This window comes from Pinus tabuliformis, chromosome X, assembly GCF_031772625.1.
Source record: "Pinus tabuliformis cultivar Carrire ecotype Pingquan chromosome X, CPIR1, whole genome shotgun sequence".
Lineage (NCBI taxonomy): Eukaryota > Viridiplantae > Streptophyta > Pinopsida > Pinales > Pinaceae > Pinus > Pinus tabuliformis.
In genome coordinates, this window is record NC_142308.1 from 577,510,367 (window position 1) to 577,535,999 (window position 25,633).

Here is a 25,633-nt window from a genome sequence, read left to right on the forward strand (position 1 = left end):
ATTTCTTAGCATGAAGTTTGATATTCAACTTAAAACTACCTAATTATACATAAACAGTTCGAAAGCTTTCAACATACCAGAATTTTAGTTAAATGAATCAATCTTGTACTCATTAAATTGAAAAGTGCAATCATATTAAAGTTATTCCAACATTCTTTTTCTAGCAGATGAAATCTCCCATAACAAATTGAAATTTAAGAATGTATTTATGGAATCCCATCATAGCAGAAATTTACACAAATCGCATAACAACTAATGTTACAGTTTCTAGGTCACCCCATCAGAGCCTTCATTTTTCAGGAAATTGATTTTCTCATAATTTAAGAGGACTCTTTGCTAGTACAAATTCTGAAACTTAGGGAAGCAAACTCACAATTTTCTTATCCATAAAAGAAATCTAGTCTGGGGAACTTTAGTGGACTTTCTGGCTGCCGCTGGCTTTCAAAATTGAATGGCACGGCAATCTTAACATAAACATGAATAGGCCAAGTGATTTTTGTCAATAATGTAACGTGATACCGAATCTGACAACATAGCAACAGAATTTTGTTTTGTTGTGGGTACAAGTATTTGCGTCCTTCCAGCTGCAATTCTCTGTCCAACAACATTTGCATAGAACATACCCGAAATTGCAGGAACAAACACATCACTGTGAGAGCAGATATAAAGATCAAGGGCTCTTTCAAATTCTGTATTTCCAGAACGAAAAAACTGTTCCTTTTCATCAGATGGCACAATATTTTCCTGTCACAACATAAGGTTGATTTAGAAACAAATTAAGTATGATAGTTTAATAGTTAAGCAATGAAATATCTATTATACCTCCATCTACCAGATTGAAGATACGGACAAAAGATGAAGTGGTGAGGGACATAAGTAACAGATCGGCAACATGACGGCCACAGGATGGTTTACATACCTTGGTATATACATTTGGAAATATATCTTTGAGAGAATTGAGGTTTTCATGCCATGTGGATTGTGTCAAATAGAGAGGAGTATCTGTTTGGAACCCAACTTTTCTCAAAAAGATGCCAATATCCTGTGCTCCAAAACACTTTTTTGTTCCCGGCCTGATGCTACCACCAGCATTTTCACAGCCCTTTTCCAGCAAAATATCCATTCTCAAATCTATAGCAACAAAGTGTCTTAGTGATCCATCCTCTGCATCATGTAATTTTTTTAGCATTTTATCTCCCACCCTTTTAATATCGGGGTGAAACTCAAGAACACCATACATGCCAAAGCAACGGACAGATTCAATCACAGGGTTTGACCCTTCTTTGATTTTCATATCTATAGATGGGTAGAAGATACTGAGCATGATACTTCTTGTCCTCCTAAATAATGGCTCCACCTTTTCTGCTATATATTCTTCTGTGACCCTGTGTGGAATCTTAATTACTACAGTTCTTTTTGCTATTCTGTCATTAGGCAATTGCCTTGCCACTTTAACCACATCACGGAGACTGTAGATAAACTTATCAGCATCGTAGATTTCCTCAAATTTACTGTTCAAGGCAAGCATGCACTAATGGTTATTAGCATGATTGCACAAAGAAAAGCAAAATACATCATCTACACAATATGAGAGTCCTTACGTTTCAACACTTCCACTGCTATCATTTCAAGAATATTTCACTTCTCAGTTTGTTCTCATCATTTTGCATTTACCTAAAATGCTACTATGTTTTCAGAAACTATGAAAAGATGAAGGCAGAAAATCTACTAATGCTATCTCTATAAAGCCCAATAGATTTGGCCACTCATCGAGTACATTCAAGAAATCATGGATAGTATTCCAGAGAATTGATATTCTGTCACCTGTTAATCTGTATGACAATCTACATTTTCTGATTCTATATATTTAGAGTGAATTCACTTGGAAAGTTGGACAAGGGAATGGAAAACCAGTTCACAAGTAATTCACTTAAATGTTTTTATATTTTCTTGTCTTCCACTCCTTTATTCAATTAGTGAAACACTATCTAAGAAGCTTCAAGCAACATCAGTATTGTATTTGATAAAAAATTGTAGATTGCTGCAATATCTTGTCATCGCTCTCAAATAATGTTACATGATGAAAGAGAAATTGCCCACCATAACTATGAATCAATTACGGAGATCCTCAACCAAAATGCAACATATTGCCAATTAGCTTAATCTTAGGCAGACAAATTACTGGTCATAAATTATAATCAACACATGAAACATATTCATTTGGAAGATAAAGCTCTTAAGAAGTAAGTAGTAGTGATTTGGATAATTTTAGACTTCAGTATACATGCTCCATGTCAGATCAGATTCATGTTTGAGAATGCACAAGAAATCAATTGTTCTGAATATAAAAAAAAACTGCAGCTAGACCTTAGCTGATAAGTTCAATTCCTTGTGACGCTGGATCTGCACAAGCAGCTTAAGGATTTTCTGGATTGGGTATACTGCTTTTGATGTGGCAGCTTAGCAGTTCATGTTCACCTTTCAGTTGTTGAATGACAGGGATATGACAGCCAGTTATCTCATTGTTGGGCCAAAGCATGCAACTTGTTCCTTTACCCAACTAGACTGAGGCCTGCTAACATCTTAACATGTGCCTTAAAGTTATATTTTAAAGTTTAAACTGGTGAGGTTAGATCCTAAAGCAATTGTAGCAGAGTACAACCAGAGACACCTAGCCTTAACTTTTACCATCATTTTTATGAAACATGTCATGCCTAAAAAAATGGCAAACGCCAACAGAGTTCACATCACTGCTTTCAAGAGGCATCCCATTCTCTGAGAGAGAGATAGTGCACCGAAATAATATGTACTTTTTGTAGCATCTGAATAGAAAATCAGGGTCAGGAGAAAGTAGGAAACTACTTTTTAATTCATATAAGTGTATGACCTGAAATTTTGCACGAAGGGAAAATGGTTTGAAGATTGGACTGGTGGGTCTACTTCATTACTTTACAAGCTAGCAATGGAAAATCCCAAGTAGAAGAAAATATGGAAAGATTCTATGCAGATTTCAATGGTTAAAATGCCTAAGCAACTTGCCATGAGGTAAGTAAGGGAAAATCCTTTCTGAAGTTACTAGCAGTTAATCACACAGACAATAGTTCTTTGCTCTGTACTAAAGGAGAGTGTCACATCCAAACTTTGGTCAGTGAGAATTTTGGGCTCTTGAATGCCTATTATGATGTGAACAATGTTTCCATTAGTGCGTGGCTGTTTATTTTGCAAACTATAATTTGCCGGTGGCAAAATCAACAAAATTATTCGGTAACCAATCCTGCTTCCATTGGTAAATGGAAGGAAAATGTCTCTTATTTTTGAAGAGGAAGGAATAATGATGTAAAAAGAAAATACTTGGTAGAAGTATTAACAGTTGATCTAATTTGATCGAGCTTAGAAATCGTTTTTGAATTTTCCTTTATCTGCAACAGATTAATTGGGCTAAAGAAATCCAGTATAAAATCTTCAGGCAGACTGATGCGTCAATTGCTAAACTCCATCATTAGGTAAAACTGTACATTTAGAAACAACTGACAACATTGAACTTTGTCAAAATCATCCACGTGGTTCAGGGATTGAGCAGAATAACTGGAGATCATGATTCAATTCTTATGGATCTGCAAGATTTAAGCAATTAGCTTCACTTATACGGTACACCCTAACAACATGGGGTTGTCTCGGGAAGCCTAGGCCCCATCTACCAGTGCACCCAATTCAAAATGCTTCACATTTTGATATCCACGATTTAAACAAAGTAATAGGCAAATTGTAATTTGAATGATAAGTTATGTGTAAACATTGTAGAGAAGAAGCATGAAAAACAGTGAATGGGAAACCTTCTTGGCTTGAATGTGTAAGCCAATTCCAGTAGCTTTCTCTAAGTACCCTTGAGATTGAAATTAAATCACTTAATAATAGTCTGCAAACCTAAATAACTGACCTGTTTTCATCCATTGAACTTCCTTTGATCTCCGGGAGGACCAATGTTGCTCCTAAATACTTTGCAACAACGATCGCATCTGCAACCTGGTAAGTGAAGCAAGACAGATGGGGAGCTTATCATTAAGGAAACACACAAAGAAATTGACATAGAAACCAGCCATTAAAAAAGAAAAACACTGATATTTTAAACAGATATCCTATCTTAAGGCATGCAATAAAGGCAATTCAAAGATACAAGTTGATTTTAATAGTCCAGTATATGTACAAGAAAAACCCCTGGGAAATGTTTCTGGGAGAGGGAAATGTTTCTGGGAGAGGAAAGTCTGGAATACAGGCTAGAAATGCTTCAGAAATATTTTCCGGGCGTTTCCTGATTTTGGCAGGCATTTTCTGCCAAAATCAAAATGCTTTTTTTCATTAATGATAGATCCCATGATCAACCATTATTACAAATTTTAAAGAGGAGATAAAAGATGAAGAGAAACTCCCAAATCCTAAAATCAATGCCAAATGTTTTCCAGAAAAAAAAGGGTTTATAGATTGTAAATACACTGCAAACCCTTCATATTTTTTCACTGATATCTTACAGCATCCTTGTGCATTTTGTGAATAGACTTCATGTTTGCACACTTTGGGAGATGCTTTTGAAATGCAAGGTGAGACAGATACATAGTAGGAGCTGTTTTCTAAGATTTTAGAGGGTTTCATGAATCTGGACGATTAGGCTTTTTCATTCTTCTTGAAATTTTCCTTCTTCATAAGGAAAATGGCATCTGCTTGTTTGAATGCCTCCATGGAGGAGGCTTCAAGACCTTTGTAAAACATATCGAGAGAGAACTAACCTCTTAGGAGTTATGGCACAAAGTTGCAGAACTTGTAAGGAGGAAGGTTTTGAGGGCAGAGGTCAGTCTGTGCGGAATTTTTTTATCAGGGCTCCATGGTTAACTTTTACAAGACGGTACATGGATTGAGTGTTGTCAAAGAACCAACAAGGAAAAAGATGAATGCCAATTATAAAGAACCAACATCAAGTATGCATGGGCAGGGAAACGGACAAAAGAAGAGTTGGAGCTCCATTAACCTCTTCATCAAACATCATAAAGCCAATGATTGCAGAGGGAGACAAGAAAAAGAAAAAATGCCAGATGGTTGGAGGAAGCTGTCTTCACTGTTTGCTGATACTTGGTCAGATTTACCAGACTTGCAAGTACTAGGCGAGTCTTAAACTACTTTTCAAGTTTTATGCGATAGCCAGCCTAGAGATGAGAACTAAGTATAAAAAGTCATTAGTATCCTCTAAAAATCTGATTTCATGTGGAGGAGGCTTTTCATCAGAGATGAAGTTGTATAATAATATAATTGCTTTTTACATCAAGATTCAGAGCACTTCCAAGAATCTGATGAAGATCTGAAAGGATAATATGCAGGACAGTTGGTTTACATTTTTTTCTTAATTCATACCGCGGTTCACCAAGGTGTTTGGACTCTACATATAAATTTTGGAACTTTGTACGATAATATATCTAAACCTTAAAGTAAATCTAAAATTCCACATTTGTCTATTTAATACTAATAATTTACATTATTGTTTATTTTGATGTTAATGAAGTGGATTTATCATGGAATGAATTTTTTATATTTTTTTTTAATTTGAGTATATTGTGAGTATTTATTCATTTGTTGAGTTTTATGTTGAATCTTTCATGAGTTATAAGTCACGCTCTTGCTCCTTGGATTGGCCAAGTCAATCCTGAGTCCAAGCTATGTGTCAATAGGAGGGAGTGACAAAGTGGATAGTAAAATGGCCACATGCAGGTTTACATCCAGCATCACTTTTAATGTGGTTCAATCACCTTACTGGCATGAGAGGGTTTTGTGAAAGTTTGTCTCCCAAATAGAAGAAGAATATCGATCAGGGCCTTTAAAGGATGGGGATGTGGATCCAGAGGGACCTAACTTCAGGATTGCTTTCTCCAAAATAGATTCAGTTAAAGGTTCATCTACAACTAGAAAAAGGCTATTTAAGCTTGGGGCTACCTCAGGTTCAAACACAATGAAACCAGTGGAATCTCACATCCATAATGATGCCTAGCCTGATGATCTTGACCAGTGACACTTAGTATGTCTTTTTTGTCATAGTATAGAATGTATTGCCAATAATTTGGTTCCGTATTTGACGTAATCATAAACTCCTACTTTTCTGTTTTGCAAACCATGCACCTTACATTTTCCCCTTTTTATCGCCTAAACTCTATTTATAAAGTTAATAATTGGTTGTGCTATGAGATTGTGAATATGTAATGAGTTGTGCTATCCCATGACTTCCATCTAAATACTAGCTAGCTGCTATAGGAATAGTACTTAGCTGATGTGGTCCAATCGTTTTTTCTTGACATCTAATGTGAACAAGTGGCTGGATGACTATTGTAGAAATTGACTGAAAGATACATCCAATGTGAGTACAATGTGGGAGTGTGGAAGGAACTCCTAAAGAGTATCTCATAAAGCATGTTTTCACTTGTTCATGTACAAAACTTTGTACTTAACATTACTCTATTCCGTGAATTATTATTATTTGCTTTCAATATCCTATCTTATCATGGGCCAAAGTGGAAATCTATTTTTTAAGATAGAAAGTAAGTCACAGCAGAAGCTGGAACTTTGAAACTCATAATAAATCTGAAATTAATAGGGAGCTAACAGTAGTAAACAACAATAGAAATCACAGTCAAATCAGTTAATTCAGCACTAACAGCGGTATGCTCCATTATTTCAGCTGTAATTGCAGCAATGTTCAGTAGAACATTTGATAGCAGATTCTAAAGAAATAATGGAAGTAAAAAAGTCCAGCGCTACCAATCTTGGGCTAATTTGATGTTCTCCTTTAGCTGCTTCAATATTTGATGGCTTTTATTCTCCAAGAAATCTCTAACAATTGGCACTTCAGTGTCTTGAATAGTTAAATCAATCAGCAAAAGAATGACATAATTATAGAGGGCCTTAAATGGTGACATTCCAATGGCTGTGTGGTATGTTATATTGTACCAATTCTCTGCCAAGTGCAACCATTTTGGCCAGGAAGCTTGGTTCTGTACGACATAGTTTCTCCAATACCCCTCTAGTAACTTGTTCACAATCTCTGTCTGTCTATCCCTTTGAGGATGATCACTGGTATTTGGCTTCAAGGTGGTACCAACAAGTTTACACAACACCTCCAAAAGTTGCTTATGAATTTCAACTCACGACCACTAACAATATTCTTTGGAAGCCCATGCAACCTATAGATATGTTGCATAAACAATTCAACAGCCTTTGAGGCTTTGATAGTAATACCCATTGAAACAAAATGGTCACGGCAGTTGATCAATTGCCAAAAAATAGTTTTTTTTCTCTCCCACCTGGAGCAATCCAGTAATGAAGTCCATAATAATGGATTATCACTTTTCACTGGAAATGGGCAAAGGTTGCAATGATTTTGGAATTTACAATATTTGTTTTATCCCTTCGACATGTTTCATATGAAGCTACAAAACTTTCATATATCCTTTAAGCCCCTTCTAGAAGAATACTCTTTATACCGTAATAGGTCTTAAAAAAATCACCATGACTAACAGCAGGTGAGGAATGGCATTCTCTATTAAGACACTCTCAAAATCTAGAACTGGGCACAAGATAAAGGCAATGCTTATATAAAATCATATCACCTGAGAAGAAATACATGTTCTCTTTGTGTCCTTACGAGATCATGTAGCTGAGAAACAACCCTCGCATCTTTGGTATATTCTGCCAATATCTTTTCTTTCCACCATGGTTCTACAGTAGATATCACTTTAGTTCTGGAAGGTGGGATAAGGAGTCTGCAGCCACATTGTTTACCTCTTCTTGTGATGAATTTCAAAGTCAAAAACTTGTAATTAGCTCACCCATTTGGGTTGTAACTTGTTACTCACTCAAGTCATTCTGTGATAAGAAATACTTCAAACAATGGTGGTTTGTCCAAATAATGAAATGCTTCCCAACAAATATTGTTTGAACCTTTCTAGAGCATGCATAAGAGACAGCATTTTTTAATCATATATTGATAAGAACTTCTACTTATTAGTCAATTTCCCACTGAAAGGCAACTGTCCATTAATTTTCCATGAGGATAACCCCTATGCTAATGCTGCAAGCATCACGTTCAAGTTTCAACTATAAAGGGTTGTGAGATATCTAGGAGTGCTAGTACAACGTTGGAAGTCATTACCCCTTCATATGTTGAAAGGCAGACTTCGTTGCCTCTATTCATTTGAACTGGTCCTTCTTTGTGAGATCAGTTAGGAGTGCCATGAGGCCTCCAAATCCCTAATAAAATTATATGTAGAAGTTGTATGTCACATTCTTTGGACCAATCAATAGTGGCCTGAAACGTACTTGGGTCAGCACTAACTCTGCCCCTACATATGATGTCTCCCAATTACATAAGTATGCAGCACATTCTTTGGAGTGGGTCAATCAATAATGGTTGGAATCTTCGCTGGGTCATACTCATCTCCAACTCATTGCAATCTCATACTTCGATTCTTTTGCAGATAGAGAGTCAAGTCATAGGAGTTCTAAAACAATTTTCAAATGATGAAAATGCTCCTCCATATTGTTGCTAAAAATGAGAATATCATCAAAGAAGACAAATATAAATATCCGTAAGTATGGCTTCATGATTCAACTCATTGTGACCTTGGAATGTGGTTGGTGACTTGGTTAGCCCAAAACACATCACCCAAAAATCATAGTGGACATGACGAGTTATAATAGTTGTCTTTAATTGGTCATGTTCCCTTACCCTTATCTGGTGATATCCAGATCTCAAATCAACCTCTGCCCCATGTAATTTTACACAGTAATTCATAGGGAATCTATTTTTAATTGTCCTATTGTTTAATTCCATGTAGTCAATGTATATATGGAAGGGGCCATCCTACTTCCTTATTAACACTAATGGAGACGCAAAGGGACTTTTACTAGGCACTATATGATCCATATCCAATAATTCTTGCACTGTTCTTTCTATCTTGTCCTTAAATAACTTTGAATGCATACAGGGAGGAACAATGACCAATTTGGACTCCGGTTCTAGCTCAAAGATGTGCTCATGTCCCATCTTGACTAACAGGCCATGAGGTAGATATCAAAACATCTGCCAATTCATCAATCAGTCGTTGCACTTTCCTTTTGGTTGTTGGTTTCTGCTCCTTTACCTTGACATGCAAGCCCTTCATCGAATTACACTAGAGGATGAAACATGGTTCATCCTCAGCAAGCTGGATCCCCTTGGCCCTATACCTTGTGGTGCACTCTGTATCAACCTTTAATTTTCCTTCACACATGGCACCTATACAGAGGCGCTTCTTGTAATCAAGTCGTTAAATTTCTTGATTACAATAGGCTTGGTCTTATGTCAAACACTCTGATACCCCTCTTCCTCGAGACTAGCAATCAACAATGGAAAAATTTATTTGAACTTTTAGCAATGGTGGCACAGTCGTACATAACCGAGTTTGTCTTATAATTTATTATGTTTGAAAATAAGGAAAAAGTAATTTTGGTGTAGAGGTTCATGGGAGGCAATCACTGACCACAGGTCAAAATCTCAATCCTAGAGATCTAGCTAAATTAAACAGATAAGATACACCCTAATGCCATGGATGTACTTGACAACCTTGAACCTAACCTGCATCATTCTCGACAACTTGGACTAGCTGCATTTACTTCATAAAAGAGATTACTGCTCAGTACTTCATATCAGATGAACTAGTCCTAACAGGCAGGCATACAACTATTTTATAGAATCCACCATAAAAGATTGATCATCATAATGAATGAAGAGCTTCCAAGCAACTCAATATCCATTATCCCAAAGATTTGCTTCTTCCCAGAAATTTGCTCAATCTGAACCAGGAGATGGTTATCAGAATATGAGGAGAAAGGAAAATTGAAGTTGTTAAATAAACAACACATTTTCATAAATATGAACATGTGAAAATAAACTTGGAGTGACCCAGGTAATCGTTATCAGAGAATGGAGAGGAAGGTCAATTGGACTTGGTGATGAAAATACATTTTCATAAATATGAACACGTTAAAAAAAACGTCTCGAATTTCAACGTTTTGTAGGTCAAAAAGCAGCATGGAAAAGATGCCGTACCTGTGAAACATGATAGTGAGGGCCATTTGACAACCTAAATTGCACAAACCCCACACTCCTCTCCGTGCTTTCTGTTTGGTCCACCAAAATATATTATTTGTCATTCTTCCTCTTTTCCACGCAGAAACATAACATAAAAATGGGAGAAGATAAAAGGTTAAAAAAAAAGAACCATCAAGAAATGAGTTGCAGCTTAACATAATGCAGATTCCTATATTTGGTTATCTTAAACTAAAACTCTGAAATAGCAAGCCAATGATTCATTGGATACACCAAGTCTGAAGTTGAGTTTAACATAACCAGTTGGGCATCTCCTTTAGTCCAATCAGAGGTTCTCAAATTCATCAAATACACTATCTCTATATTGTTGTAGCACTGCCCCAAAATACCTTCAATGTGTGTGTGTGAGAGAGAACCACCTACTAAACACTCACTTGTGATTTTGTCGTCCCAACATGGATTCAATGCGGGTTCAGATGTTCTCCACAAATTGCTGGGTTCCTTTTCCGTGGTAAGAAGCCCCTTAGAAGTAGCATAGACTGCATCTTCTGAAGGCGTTGAACCGTTTGAATAATTCACCTTTCAACATAAACCACAACAAAGAAGCACACTCAGTTACTAAAACCTTTGGAATGAAGCACAAGCCATCTATTCGTGAATCGGGTACAGACGCATACAATAAGAGTTCAGGAAAACAAGTTCCTACCTCAAGAGTTGTAGTGGGATCAGAGAAGTGGTCCTTCCTGATCATGTTCCCCAGCATTGCAAACATTGACAGTGTCAAGATAGCTCCTCCAACCTGCCTCACATCTATACCCATTGTTGCAATCACGCAAGGGCACCAGCAAACTTACTGATTCCACAAAGACTCAAACGAGTTACTTGAGACTAAAGTGGAGCAGATCTGAATGGCATGCAGTTGCTAGAAGCAATGCTTGAGCCAATGCCAACAATGCAGGTAGCTCTCTTTAAGTAGCAATACAAGCCAAAATCAAATAATTCAAGATCTGTGGATCCAGGAACCCAACTGATCACTGCTCTCCAACCACCTGCAATGCCCCTTTCCTTTTATGATTGACAGCCAGACTCTGAGAAATCCAGATCTGTGGATTCAAAAATCCAATTGATCACTGCTCCTCAACCACTTCCACGGCTCCTTTTAATTTTATGATTGACAGCCCAACTTTGAGAAAACAGTGATAGCCCACCTTCCGTCTCTGTTGTGTTTTTCTCCACATTACTATACGGATTCTACATTGCTTCTTCCATTGTCTCACCACACAGAATTGAAAGACTGCCTACCTTCTATTAATCTAATCTCGTCCAGTACTCCTCGATTCAGGCAACTAGCCCCTGTGAAGTTGGATGGACCCATTTGTTATGAGAACTTTAATTTTCTTAATACAAAATTTAGTTCCTCATCATGTGCAGATGGAAGGGACTGGGTCGCTAAGAAATTGACTTGTGGCCACAAATTGTACAGTGGGGAAGCATGAACATCGTTATTATCAGTATCACATCATATTCTCTTCCGACAAAGCATCGAATCTTCCTGGACACCGTTCAACAGGTAGGTTACCCTTAATTATTTTTGTTGGTCTTATTAATCACCTGGTTTTGTTTTGAGGCATCTAACCTTACTGTGTCAGGTAGGATACCTTGAATCTTTTTCTCCTTATTAATCCCCTGTTGTGTTCTTGTTCATATGAGAGCTGGCTTAATTGACCTTATCTATGAGTATGGAAAAGAGCTTCTTACCTCATATCTCGGGTGGATCTTGCCATAAAAATTTAGCCCTTTGCAATGAAGGTAGTTGTGATCATGACAGGGTTAGTTGAAGGTGCAGTTCAAAGAATCTAACATGGCTACCACTTTCACTCTGTGAATAAGTGTCATTACCAACCACATATATATATATGTGTCATTACCAACCATATATACAAGTGCATAAGTGTCATTACCCTATATATATATATATATAAGTGAATAAGTGTCATTACCCTATATAGGGGTAATTTAGAGTTTTTTTAATATAAATTTTTTATTTACATGGCTACCATAAGTGAATAAGTGTCATTACCCTATATATATATAGGGTAATTTAGAGTTTTTTTAATATAACTTTTTTATTTACATGGCTACCACTTTCACTCTGAATAAGTGTCATTACCAACCACATATATATATGTGTGTCATTACCAACCATATATACAAGTGCATAAGTGTCATTACCCTATATATATAAGTGAATAAGTGTCATTACCCTATATATAGGGTAATTTAGAGTTTTTTTAATATAAATTTTTTATTTTATTTTTTTAAGAGTTTTTTTAATATAAATTTTTTATTTTATTTTTTTAATAATAAGTTTATTAAAAAATGATTGTAATTTATATTTTATAGATTATTGATTATTTAGAATAATTGTATTAAGTAAATTTATTTGGAAAAATTATTTTATATTAATTAAATCACAAAACCTAGAGTATCAAGAAAATTAATCCATAATAAATCTAACCATAACCCTAAAAATGTAAAAAAAAATTAATCCAAGACTTTTTAATAAACAAACTAATACTAAAAACTAATAAATTTATTATAATTAATAAAACAAGTTATGAGTTTTTATAATGACTTTCTTTTAATAAAAAACTATTATAATTTAATTCTTATTTTATTGATGTTAAATTTAGTTGGTGTAACGAGAAAGTTTAAAATTTAAGATAATTGGAAAGAAACATTAAAAAAATTCAAAATATAATTAAAGATTGATGTAAAATAACTTTGATGTGATTCCCATTGATTTTAATTATTTAAATATGATTAAAGATTGATGTAACTTAACTCTCATTTGATTCTAATTTTTTTTAATAATTTTAATATTCTTAAGATACAAGTTCTTAGATCACCGACTAATTTCACAAATAATAAACACAACTCTATATATATCCACTTTATTATATAAATACAATTTTTTTTATATTTATTATTAAATGCGGTTTTTAATTTTACATTCATTGTTATTAGCGCCAAATTCTTACTTGTCCATTCTAACTGAATATTTATTAATTTCGGATGCGATGTTGCTGTCTCACTTGGGAGAACCAACGCTGAAAGTTATGATGGTGTCATTTGACATCACAATGTAACATAACATATGCATTTTCTTGAGTTGCAAGCCAATACTGCCACCAAGCTTGTGTGACAATACTTCATGATGAAGCTTCAATATATTCAAGTGTGTGTAGTGGGGCTTGCTAAAGTGATATTAATAATACCTATAGACAATATGTTACTTCAATGTCTACATTATATAGACAATGATTTTAAATAAGAAAGTATTATATATATATATATATATATATATATTTAAATGTAAATATTTATAATTGTAATATATAATAAATTAAGTTATTGGAAAAAGTTGTGTTAATAATTTTGAAATGTTTGATTTTTCAGGTGAATTTTTCACAAGAAGTAGGAGCAAAGATAAAAAAAAAAAAAAAAGACAAATCCATTTAAAAGCAGTGGGGCAGAAGAAGAAAAAAAAAAGAGTTAGAGATTAGACATTAAAATTTATTTATTATTATTAAAATGAAATTTTAATTAAGATATAAGTTAAAAAATAAACAATAATAAATTGTTAAAAATCAAATTATAAACAATAAACTATTAAAGCATTAATACCTAATTAAATATTAATATATTACTAAAACTAATAATAAAAATATTAAGTCCTAATCAAAAATAAAAATTGATGATGGTTAATTTATTAAAAAATTATATAATTGATCAGATTTATAATTATTAATTTTAAATTAAGCTATAAAATAAATTATTAACTAACCATGAAAAATTATTAATGAAAATAATTAAATAATATAGGAGACCATAGACTTCCTAAGCTAGCTTTAAATTCCAGCCAAAACCACCTAAGGCTCAACTGAGGTTGGTATAAAGACACCAGGGCCTAGTTAAACCATTGGGAGATGGACGAGAATGTTGCATTGCAAAACATTAATAACATTAAAAATATTGTTACTTCTAAGTTCAAAGAAAAATGTGATGTGAGAAAGATTTAACAACTAAAAGAAAATTAAGATATTATAACGAGGTCATCAACCCCACATTGTTTATATTTTAATATTTTTATTTTTATTATCTTTTAATATTATTTTCTCGTTATCTACTCATTTTTATTTATTATTTATTTTTTTTAATTAATTAATTAATTATATTATATTATATTTATTATTTATTTTTTTAAGTTAACTTAATTTAATTTTTCGTTCTAATATATTTATTAATACTAACTAACTTTTATCATAACAACCCTTTAATATATATTTATATATACATTTAATCTAGACATAAGTCCTTTATATAACTACTTTCCATTTGATTATAATTTTTATTTATTAAATAATACTTATTAACTAACTATTAAAACTAATTAAAATTATTTTATATATATTTATATATTTTTTTATAAATTTTAAGGGATTGGTTACCTAATATAACTAATTTCCTTGACCATGGTCCTAAAGTCAAAATTAGCCGTTGGTCAAGTTAACCGTTGGAGGCTCTGCTCAGACTATTTAACATGCTAAGCTGGATCTGTTTCTTCAACTTGTCCTGACGATGAACCACACTGGTTGGTTCAAAACGCGTCGACAATTGTTTTCTTCATGTGATTTTCGCCGAAACTCTTTTTATAATTGATATGGATCACAGAAGCCTCAATTCAATAAGTATCTCTCTGTTTTAATTAGCTCAAAGAAGAAAATTAATATAGCCAAGATTAGAACGAACTCTCATGAGCTCCATAGTGAAACGGGTCGTTGGGCAGTTCCTAAAACACCATGGATGGATAGGTTATGCCATCTTTGTGAAAATACAAACATCGAGGATGAAAATCACTTCCTCTTAGAGTGCCCCGCGTACAACCACATTAGATCTTAGTTTCAAAATCTTTGTTGCAATACTGACCTTCCTAGCCTTTTACGTTGTCAAAATTACAATGAGCTCGGGAGGCTTCTCTCCAAGCTTTTTGAGCATAGGAATAAAATCTTAAATCAAACTAAATAATTCGTTTCTTTAAGTCCAATAGACCAAAGTTTGGTCTCAGTGGACGTTAACCATCATCATCATCATCAATAAAAGGGAAACAATAAATTATTAATTAAATAAGAAGAATTATTAATAAAGATAATTAAATAACTATTGATTAATTGAAAAAACATATTATTGTTATAAAATAATATTAAATTTATGAGAATGATTACTGTTGAATTTAGGCTTCTGTGATCCATATCAAGTTTATTAAGAAGAGCTTTCGGTGAAAATCACATCATAATTCATTTGTCAACGCATTTCGAACCAACAATGATAAACCACACTTGTTGGTTCGAAACGCATCAACAAATGAATAATGATTATTGTATTAATATTAAACCCATTAGTATTATAAATATTAGAAATTAATAATATAATTAGAGTAAAAATATAATAATTAAAATATGTATATTATTATTATATTAATACTAATATTAAAGTGAGTTGGTAAGTAATTAATATTATAATATAATGATTAAATTATTTATATTATCATTGTATTAATATTAAAGTTATTGGTAAATAATCAAAATATATAATGATTAAAATATTATTATTAAGACTTAAATTTGTGGAATATGAAGTTAAAATAATAATTGATTAATATAATTAATCCCAAGAATTGAAAAATTAATATAAAAGAAAACCAATGTTATTAAAATCGAAGTGAATAAGACCTTATATTGTTAAAGACAATAAAGTGGATGGTGGGATGCCAAGATTGACTAAGCTTTAAAACCATCCTCTCGATTAAAATTCTTAGGGTTCTTTTCGATTTCAAGGGCTTCCCTGATTAGACAAGTGGTGTGAAAGGGAGCAGAGGCAAGGATTTTAACTTTGTCAAAACAAATGAGATGCTTGGTGTTGTGAGGGTGTTAAGCAGTGGTTGATTTTGAGATCTGATTAAGGATGTTGATAGCCATGTGCTCCTTAAGACAGGCTTTGAATGATCTACCTGTTTGGCCTATGTAAGACTTGCCACAGGAGCAAGGAATCTCATAGACACCAGGGCCAAGCATGGGATCAAATTTGTCTTTGGGAGACCTAAAGAGTTGCATGAGGTTGGTTTGAGGTTTGGGGTTTGAAGGAGGTTTGGATGTTTTTCTTTCACAAGATTCTAGAAATCTGGTCAGTAACACCTTGGACATAAGGAAGGGTTACTTTGGAAAAGGGGGGAGATGAAGGATTAGCTTTGGGTTTAGGATGGAGGGTAGAATGGAAAGATTTCTTAATCTGGGAGGAGGAATAACCATTGGATTGGAGGGCTTTGGTTAGAAGAAGGCGTTCTATGTCAAAGTGTTGGGGGTCATATATCTGAATGGCTCGAGTCACTAGAGTCTTAAAGACTATTGCTTTCTCAACAAAGTGGTGATGGGAGGGCATGTAGGTATCTATTAGTATGGATCTTTTTTTGGTAAATCTAAAAGGATAGTGAGTCGTTAGGACGTTTGGAGACGAGGACGTCAAGAAACGGAAGTGAGTTGTCAACTTCCATTTCCATGGTGAATTGAATATGGGGAGAGATGTGGTTAAGGTGGTCTAGAAATGAATGTAAAGCGGGGACGTTGTGGGGCCAAACAACAAAGGTGTCATCCATGAATCATTTCCAACATTTAGGTTTTAAATGAAAGTTGTCCAAGGCACGAGACTCGAAAGATTCCATAAAAATGTTGGCAACCACCGGGGAGAGGGATGAGCCCATAACAATTCCTTCATTTTGTTCATAGCAAACACCTTTATAGGAAAAGAAGGTGGAGGAAAGACAAACTTTGATAAGGTTAAGGGTTTCAGAGTCAACCAGGTTAGAAATGATGTCAAAGGCTTCATGGGTGGGGATTTTAGTAAAGAGGGAGACAACATCAAAACTAGCAAGGATATTGTGATCAACAAGTTGAAGGTGTTTGGTCTTATTGATGAAATCAAAGGAATCTTTAATAAATGACGAGGTTTGAACAATGAAGGGTCGGAGCTTCTAAGAATTAAATACAATATAATAATAAATATATATTTATTAAAACTTTAAACTTATTCACAATTATTATGAATAATTTAAAATATTTTGATGATTGTTATGGAATCATAATTTTATTTTATTTTAAATTTAAAAATAATTATTATAAAAAAATCATAAACTCTCTCTCTTTCTTTATTTTTATTTTTATTTTGAATTGGTAATTTGTTGACATGATTTGAGTGAAGTTTAACATCAAATCAAGCGGATACCATTACAACACATAGAGTATATCCAACCGTCTATAAGTTAGATATATCAGGAATTTATGACTTAGCAAGAGTCGAATCTACGAGGGTGGGAGAGCCTACTCTTTGAGCCCTATCACATCAGGCCAAAGATGTCCCTTCTGAGATTTGAAAGAGCCCTATAACAACGGGCCAAAAATGTTCCTCGTGAAATTTGAAACCGGATAGAGAGAATAACATCTCATTATACCAACCACTCAATCGTCTTATAAAAAATTAATAACATTACAAACATAATAAAAATATTATTAACTAAATAAACGAATATCATAATATACTATCTCATTGCAATACAGTGAAACTTATATCTCATATAAAAATTTTATTAGGTTAAATAATCCTGATAATAAAAAATAAACAATAAACTTCTCCTCAATATCATACCATAAACCATTTTCCAACCAACCAAAACAACTCTAAATAAACCAGATAAGTTAGACAATACCCCTCACGACCTAAACCTTAAGCATCTCCAATACAACGTAGAATTTCTTGTTTTCATATTAAAAAAAACACAACCAAATTAGGCATATTCATGAGAGCCCCGAGTTTTATGAAAAGCATATTCGTTGGAGAAAATATATTTAAAAATACGAGCCCAATGAGAATATTTGACCGAAGTTCTATCATCACAATCAGATTAAAGCTACCATCACATAGAAGAGTTTTTTTTTTTTTTTAAAGCATGATGACACCAAATAAGCCCATGTCATGAAATGCTACCTCATTGCAGTATGGTAAAGCTTATATCACATCTAAAGTTTTTATTATGGTAAAGCATATTGTCATTATTGTTACATTTTTTAAAATATATTTAAAAATACGAGCCCAATGAGAATATCTTAACTCAAGTTCAATCATTACACTCATATTAAAGCTACCATCACATAAAAGAGCTTTCTTTAAGTATGATTAGACACCAAAATATCATTATTCTCTACCTTTGGAGAAAATTTGGAATAACGTCTTTGTCTAGCTTTCATCATACCACACCATCTATTTAATCATGAGATTTTGCATCAAGGCCCCACCTCTATTTCAGATCATCATACCACCATCTATTTAATGATGAGATTTTGCATTAAGGTCCCACCTCTATTTCAAATCATCTTACCACTTTGGACAAGACCTCTATCATAGTATAAGGTTTTATTTGGGTGTTTGAGTGACTCATGAATCTATTTGGGTAGATTGTTTTAGTTGGTACAAGGTTTTGGATTGTTTTAGTTGGTAAAGGTTTTTACTTATTTCCTTTCTTTTACTCAAGGTTCAAGGTTAGTTAGTTCAAGGTAGTGTATGTTGTATTCAATTTATTGTTGATTTTGAATGAAGTTTACATGTGTTATAATTAAAGTTTTGTAAAAGTATTATATTTTATATTATTTATTAATTGTTTTTTTATAATATGATTGGATGATATATTTGATTTTTTATTTTATGACCCGTGATATAATTTCTGATAGCATTATTTTATACTTAAATTGTCATTTAAGATTCATTAATGTTTAATGTCAAATATTTCCTTAACAAAAGAATTAGTCACACTTGTCCATTCTTACTTTTGTCATGCATGCATATGTGAGGAAAATTATGAATAGATAATCTTAATGTTGTTAAGCACAAGTGACCCTCTTGTCTTATCCATGAGCTCTCGCCACCATGTTCATCATTCACATTGAGAATATATAGAGTTATCTTAACTAGAAGCCTCTCAAGCTCATTCGTGTTCCACTCCACAAAGGTCTAAACCAATGTCTAATTAATTTCAACACCAATATGCCTTAGGACACTATAGTCTTTGAAGATCAAGTGTGAACATTCTCCATGCGTTATGTCATTGTGAACTAGTTTTATACAATCCTTGGCCCCTTCATTGCCCACATAATTAACGTAAGGTGATCATCAACCTACATGTCTTCAATATATTTGTAGTTGCTTTGGCATTTTTATAGTCATAGGGTTAATTATTCTTTACGCTTACTTGCAATGATTCACTAAAATCATTGTTAAGTGTTTAAGGATAAGTGGAGAAGTAATAAATTACATAGCAAGCTCCTTCCATGAATTTGTTAATGATGATGAAAGTGCTATGGGTGAGTATACTTCGACATGCTTACCATATTACTATGACATTTATTATTTAATTGGAACTTGAACATGTGATATTGTTGACTCTTATGATGCCATAAACTCACAACCCTCTTATTCAAGGCTCGCAAGCCTATGAACTCAATAGGAAACTCTCCAAGAATACTATTATTTCTTAGACTTGATTATAAGTGTTATAACTAATCTAAGAAGTGTGTTTTTTTATTCATAAAAAATTGCATGTATAAGAAATTTTATATTTCAACATTGATTATTTAATTATATAGACAATTTTTGTATTTTGTGTAACTACAACATTTCCATCAACGAAGTAAGGCTATAGATCAAAGCATGATGAGAATTTTTTTAAACTAATCTAATACATATGCTAGTATATATAGAGTCATTTATAAAATTATCTATGAAGTTAACAAAGAAACAACCATGGTTAAGACAAAGCCCAAAACATGAGGGAATAGCACAAAAATGCCTAAATCAAATTTTCTTCATATCTTAGACTCAACAGTCATTCATATTTTGTTGCAAAAACATGATATGAACCATATTTTGTTGCAAAAACATGGTATGCAATCAAAACAAACAGTTGTTTGATTGTTTCCCTAAGGTTTCCAACGATATCACCATGCATAAATCTTTATAATATATCCAAATGCACATTAATCACTATATAAGCTCCATGTTAACTATAAAACAACTTATTAGGCCCTATATACTGAGTGATTACATTTCTATTATTATACTGTTATGTAGGATAGAACCTTTCATGGTTCCATTTTATTATAATTGTACCCTTTGTCTCATTCACACACACACATACACACACACAGATATATATATATATATATCGAGATCGAGAGAGAGAGAGAGAGAGGAGATCCAGTTGTAGGATCATCAAATATTGTTTGTACGTTGTATTCATTGTAAAAGGAGGCGCCCCCTGTTGACGTTGTTGGATTCTGCCAATGTACAGGGGGTTTCCCCGATGTGAAGTCCCAATTAGACCTCACACTATCTGTTTAGTGTAGGATCCCTATTTGGATATAAGCTATGACCACCATTGCAAGTGATATTAGAGGGATGCCTTAGCTTCAAAACACACAAGAGATCATGCAAATAACTTTTGGGTAGCAAGTGTGTAAGCTTTGTGAGCCACCAAATGTAGAGTGTAAAGGGAAGCTTTCATGACAAGGAAACAAGAGATGAGACTCTAATAGAAAAGTATTAGTATTATCCTAAGACAAACATGGGAGAGAAATGAGAAAGAATCGTCAATTAACCTACAAATTAGTTCACAAGATTAAAACGATCATATAAACACATGAAAACACCCATTCAACAAGATTCATAGCTAAAACAGCGAAATAGTTCATTCTCTTTAGTATGCATAACATAACATATACCACAAACATCTAAAGAACAATCTTACAACAATTAGAATACATGCATTAAAGAGTGTTGGATCCAAGAGCTTTTGATAATTAATGAAAGATCCAAGTACACTATTACATTGATGAAACACTAGCTCCAATAGTGGAACATGAAGCTACAACTTGCTTCTCCAAAAGAATGATCTTCTCCTTTATGCATCACTAGAGAAGCCAAGGCCAAATCTCTAAAATTCCAAGCCCTTTGTTTGAGTTATGAGGGCTTATTTATAAAAAATGATAATGACCTTTGAGCTTCCTCATGACTCTTTGACTTCTACAACCTATGGACTTCTATGTGACTCTTCATATTCCACATGTGTCTCTTGGACTTATTTTACATTGAACTTCTTATTCATAAAAGACAAATTACATCAAAATGGTGGCTATATAAGACAAAACTATAATAAGACAAAACATTCCTCATATAGGAGGAAAAGACAAATCAATGGATTGAGAATGGAGTTCATTTGTAATGTAGGAGTGCCATGCTTTGAATTTTGTTGTCACAACTTTAACTCTAATTTGAAAATCTACAACATATCAGATCTTCACCTCTAATGCATTTGACAATATGGATTTGGAGTTTGACTATACACTACTCCACAACCAGGATAACTTCATGTGAACTTTGGCTTGCCCAATTGCATACGGTAGAATAACATTCTTAGTGACCTCCAAGCCTTCTTGATCCATTGCTTGCATGATTTGTTCAATAAAAGATTTTATCTCTTGCATGATGATATCCTTACCCCTTATTTATCCAAGTGAACCCACATAAGGTATTTTATGTTTCTGTGTCGGGGACTCTAAACAACTATGCAATCAAACATAAGGAGTTATGGTGTTGATCGCTTGTTCACTAAGGTGGGTGTAGTTCTCAGTACGTTGTCTTAGTTGTGCTCTATCCACCTCAACTGCCAATCCGTCTTTCTTTACCAATCACTCAAGAAAATTGAGATACTTGACGCCCAAATCCTGCGTCAAATATACATCTTTGCTTGTAACCTTCAGAACCTTCAAGATCTCTTGAGATCTTTTTTGAATTTCTACTAGGGGTGCCATCACTTCATGCAAGAGAATTGTTTCATTGTATAGTTGCTTCATGGTGTCTTCCATTAGCTGTAGTTCATCAATATGGTTAACCGCAACTCCATCGTGTTGATACTAGTAAAATACAACCCTCAATTCTTTGTGGAAATATGATCAACCTATTGTTTTGCGGCAGCTAGATACTATGTATTATCTTGTACTGCTATCGCAAAAGCCACATTCGCTGCAATGACTCATCGGGAATTCATCCTGGTATTAGATGCTATCACCTTTTATGTGGTTATAAAGATTGGATGAACAAGATCATTGGGAAAGTACCTTCGCCTTTCTTGTACAATCCTCTTCTTCAATTAGTCGAAGGTAAAGTTGAATACATCCATAACCGTGTCGTCAAGTGGAGGAATAACTCCATTTTAGTTGAATGGGAGATGGCCACCAGTGAGAGGGGGTTCTTGCTGAGTATTGGGTTCATCTTTAATTGATTCAATGTCATCCTCCTCCTCCAGTTCTACTTCCATTTCACGGGTCGTTCGTTTTTCTTCTATTCTCTGTGTGGCTTCTTCCTCCTATCTATTCTTCATTTCTTCTTCCTCTGACCTCTTATGTTGTTCCTCTTCCTATGCTCTTCTTCTTTCTGCTATTGTAAAAGTTCTTGTTGTTTTCTTTGTAGCTCCTTTGCTTTTCTCTTCATCAGCAAGTCATCTTGCTTCTTCTTTTCTTCTTCTTCTTCCGCTTTTTGTAAGTGCTCCTCTTCTATTTTTCATTCTTGTTCTAGCTTCTTCTCTTCTTCTAACCTTCTCTTCTCTTCCTCCCTTTGTTTCCTTTGTTGCTATACCTCAATTGCACCTTTGTACATTGGATCATCCTTGAAGTTTCTACTTATTTCTACCACTAGATCATGCTTTAGCCTCTTTCTGGGTGATACAATGTCCACTTGGTAAGTTACTTCATGATAAATCTCATACATTTGTACATATGGTACCCAAGTAACATGGGAGGTTCCTGCATCATCTCCTGGTTAATTCTTCCTTAGTGCATTATACCAGTTCATGATCTTTTCATCTTCTGGAATAGTCATAGGTACATATGGCTAGGTATATTGTATTTTAATACAATGTTGCCAACAAAAATTCTTGGAATCATATCTATGAAAGTTCATTGCTCTAAAATGAAGACGTCTGAGTTGTTCAATTTCAACTTTAGCCGCCTTAAGGCTCTTAAGCTCATAAAGTCCAATCCATGAGGGAAAAGGGGGCCAAGGAGACTTCTCCCCCCTTTGGATCTTTGCAAACAGACCATTGTTCCACCGATAGGAAACCTCCTGCAAGACAACCTTATTGGTCACATACCTCGACATAACGTGAGGAGCGGTCTAGCACCTGAATACTCTTATGTATGTTCCATGTGGTGAAGCGAACCAATCTAAAATCTCATAGAGTGCCTCATTCACCTGATCTATCATGCAAGGAGGTTCTATCTCAAAGATCATCTTATACAACACAGCAAAGAATTGCTCAACCAACTTCACATATACTCCTCAAAAACTGACTTTTGATAATAGTCTGCAATGGAAGTAGAAAGGTAACTTCTCATGAGGAGTTCAATTCCATTTCATTCCCGTGAACTCATAACAGGTGCAGATTCCATCCAACTGATAAGAAAACATAGAGAACTTTGGTACTTGTTTGGATTGTAAAGTTTTCTTGGCATGCCGTATATTGAGTTGCAGTTCATGGGAGAGGATATCAACCTAGTTGAAGACTTTTCCTCTTGAAACAACTAGGTTGAGTAGATAAACCCAACTCTCCTCAAAGTATTCCACATTCTTCCACCCATGTAGTCTACAACACATCACCATGAGATATTGGTAAATCTTTCTCAAAGATTTTTCCCTGTAGACTGTAATTGGTTTCTGGTGGAATTTTGCAAGCTCTTTCGACCATGACTTAAGGACTTCCTTTGTATTCAAGTTTTCCAAAGTCTCATAGAACTGTGTGTTCAAATATTCCTTAGGAGTTATCATCTTGTAATATGAATGTATGTCATGTGGATGGTAAGTGACAATCTCATTCTTTCTTTCACTGTTGAGAACCAGGTTCTTGCTATCCATATGTAACAAGATCCGTTTCATAGATTCCACATAAGGCAACACTAGGAATTTGCATGCCACTCTATGTATTCTGGACCTCTTGATATTTAGTTACACTTCCTTGTCTTCCAAGTTTTCTGGGAATTCCTTCTGCGTGAAAGAATCTTTGATATCCTTCCATGAGACTTTCAAATATTTATCAATGAAACATTGTGTGTCTGATAGGATAAGAACAATTGGATTTGTATATTCCTTTGCCTCCTCAGTACTATTCTCTGAAGTTTCCTTTAATGTAGCTTGTTGAGTAGTAGGAGGCATTGTCTCGATAGATAATGAGAGAGTGATGTATCTGTAGCACCTACAAGTGGAAATTCACTCATGAAAAACAACAATTAGTTTCAAGAAATCACCTAGTTATCATATTCAAACTATTCAATAGACAACGATTAAGGAAAGATCTGGGAAAAATGTGAGCACAAGCCTATCAAAAGTGAGGCAGGTTGGCTTTACTAGCTACTAGAAGTGCACAATGTGCCAACACAAGGTAGAGGGAACAAATTGGGATCACAGTGGATAGGCAAGGCTTGATTGAGGCTTAGATATGCACCATGCACTCTGGTGAGAGAGAGAGAGAGACTTCTTAGGCGTAGGTTCCAATTATAGTGAGCAAGGAGGGGTCACACTGTGATCCGGATTTAAACAAGAACGCAACAAATTACAGATATAACCATACATACAGAGATGCAGCAGAAATAATACTTCATTTCATTACTGTAAAATACTGGAATATGCTTACAAACAGAAATGGAAATAAAATAGCTAGGGCGATGGTAGCTTATCTCTGAGAAAAGATGTGGTGGCTACATGCCTCTGAATTTGCCTTACAATGAGGCTCAAGGGCCTTTTTATTATTGAACAATAAGAGCAAACCCTAAGCAACCAAAACCCTAACCCGAGGAGATGTAACACTAAGAGTTGATGGGCCCTGTTGGGGTGAGTTGGACAACGAACTTCCTAGGGTCACCACTTGGTCATATTATCTCTGTTTGACACGCATGATAACCCGTTGGAAAGATCTCTCCAAGGACTATGATGGAAAAGACAAATTTCGATAGAAAATTGCTAACGGTAGATTTCCATAAAAACATCGTTTAGGGCCTCAAAACGACTCCAGAAGTTTAGGACTCGAAAAACTGCTAAAAATAGTAAACTGTGCTACAATTAAGGAAACTGAAAAAACTGAAAGAAACAATGGTGGGGGTCCAAGTGGAATTGGTGGTGGCCACCAATATCCACCTAGATCATCTCCTCCCCCCCAGGAAGCAATGGTCCCCATTATGTTGAGTTCCTCCATGAGATGAGGAAACTTCTGTTGAACTTGGTCCGTGGTGAGTCACTTGCCATGTTGAAGAAGTTGGCCTGCTTTGACAACTCGATATAGTTGGATCTGCTGCTGGCGAG

The 25,633-nt window shown here is 34.4% G+C and overlaps 1 protein-coding gene across 1 annotated transcript; it reads right to left on the minus strand.

Annotated features, from left to right (window-relative positions):
- Positions 1 to 180: 180 nt before the first annotated feature.
- On the minus strand, positions 181 to 11,468 carry LOC149141327 (protein MANNAN SYNTHESIS-RELATED 1-like). Its single transcript, XM_089446769.1, has 6 exons — positions 10,830 to 11,468; positions 10,558 to 10,702; positions 10,124 to 10,194; positions 3,938 to 4,023; positions 920 to 1,511; positions 181 to 744 (listed from the first exon to the last, which is right to left on the minus strand). The coding sequence occupies exons 1-6, from the start codon at positions 10,941 to 10,943 to the stop codon at positions 466 to 468; spliced, it is 1,287 nt and encodes a 428-aa protein (XP_089302895.1). The 5' UTR covers positions 10,944 to 11,468; the 3' UTR covers positions 181 to 465.
- Positions 11,469 to 25,633: the final 14,165 nt, after the last annotated feature.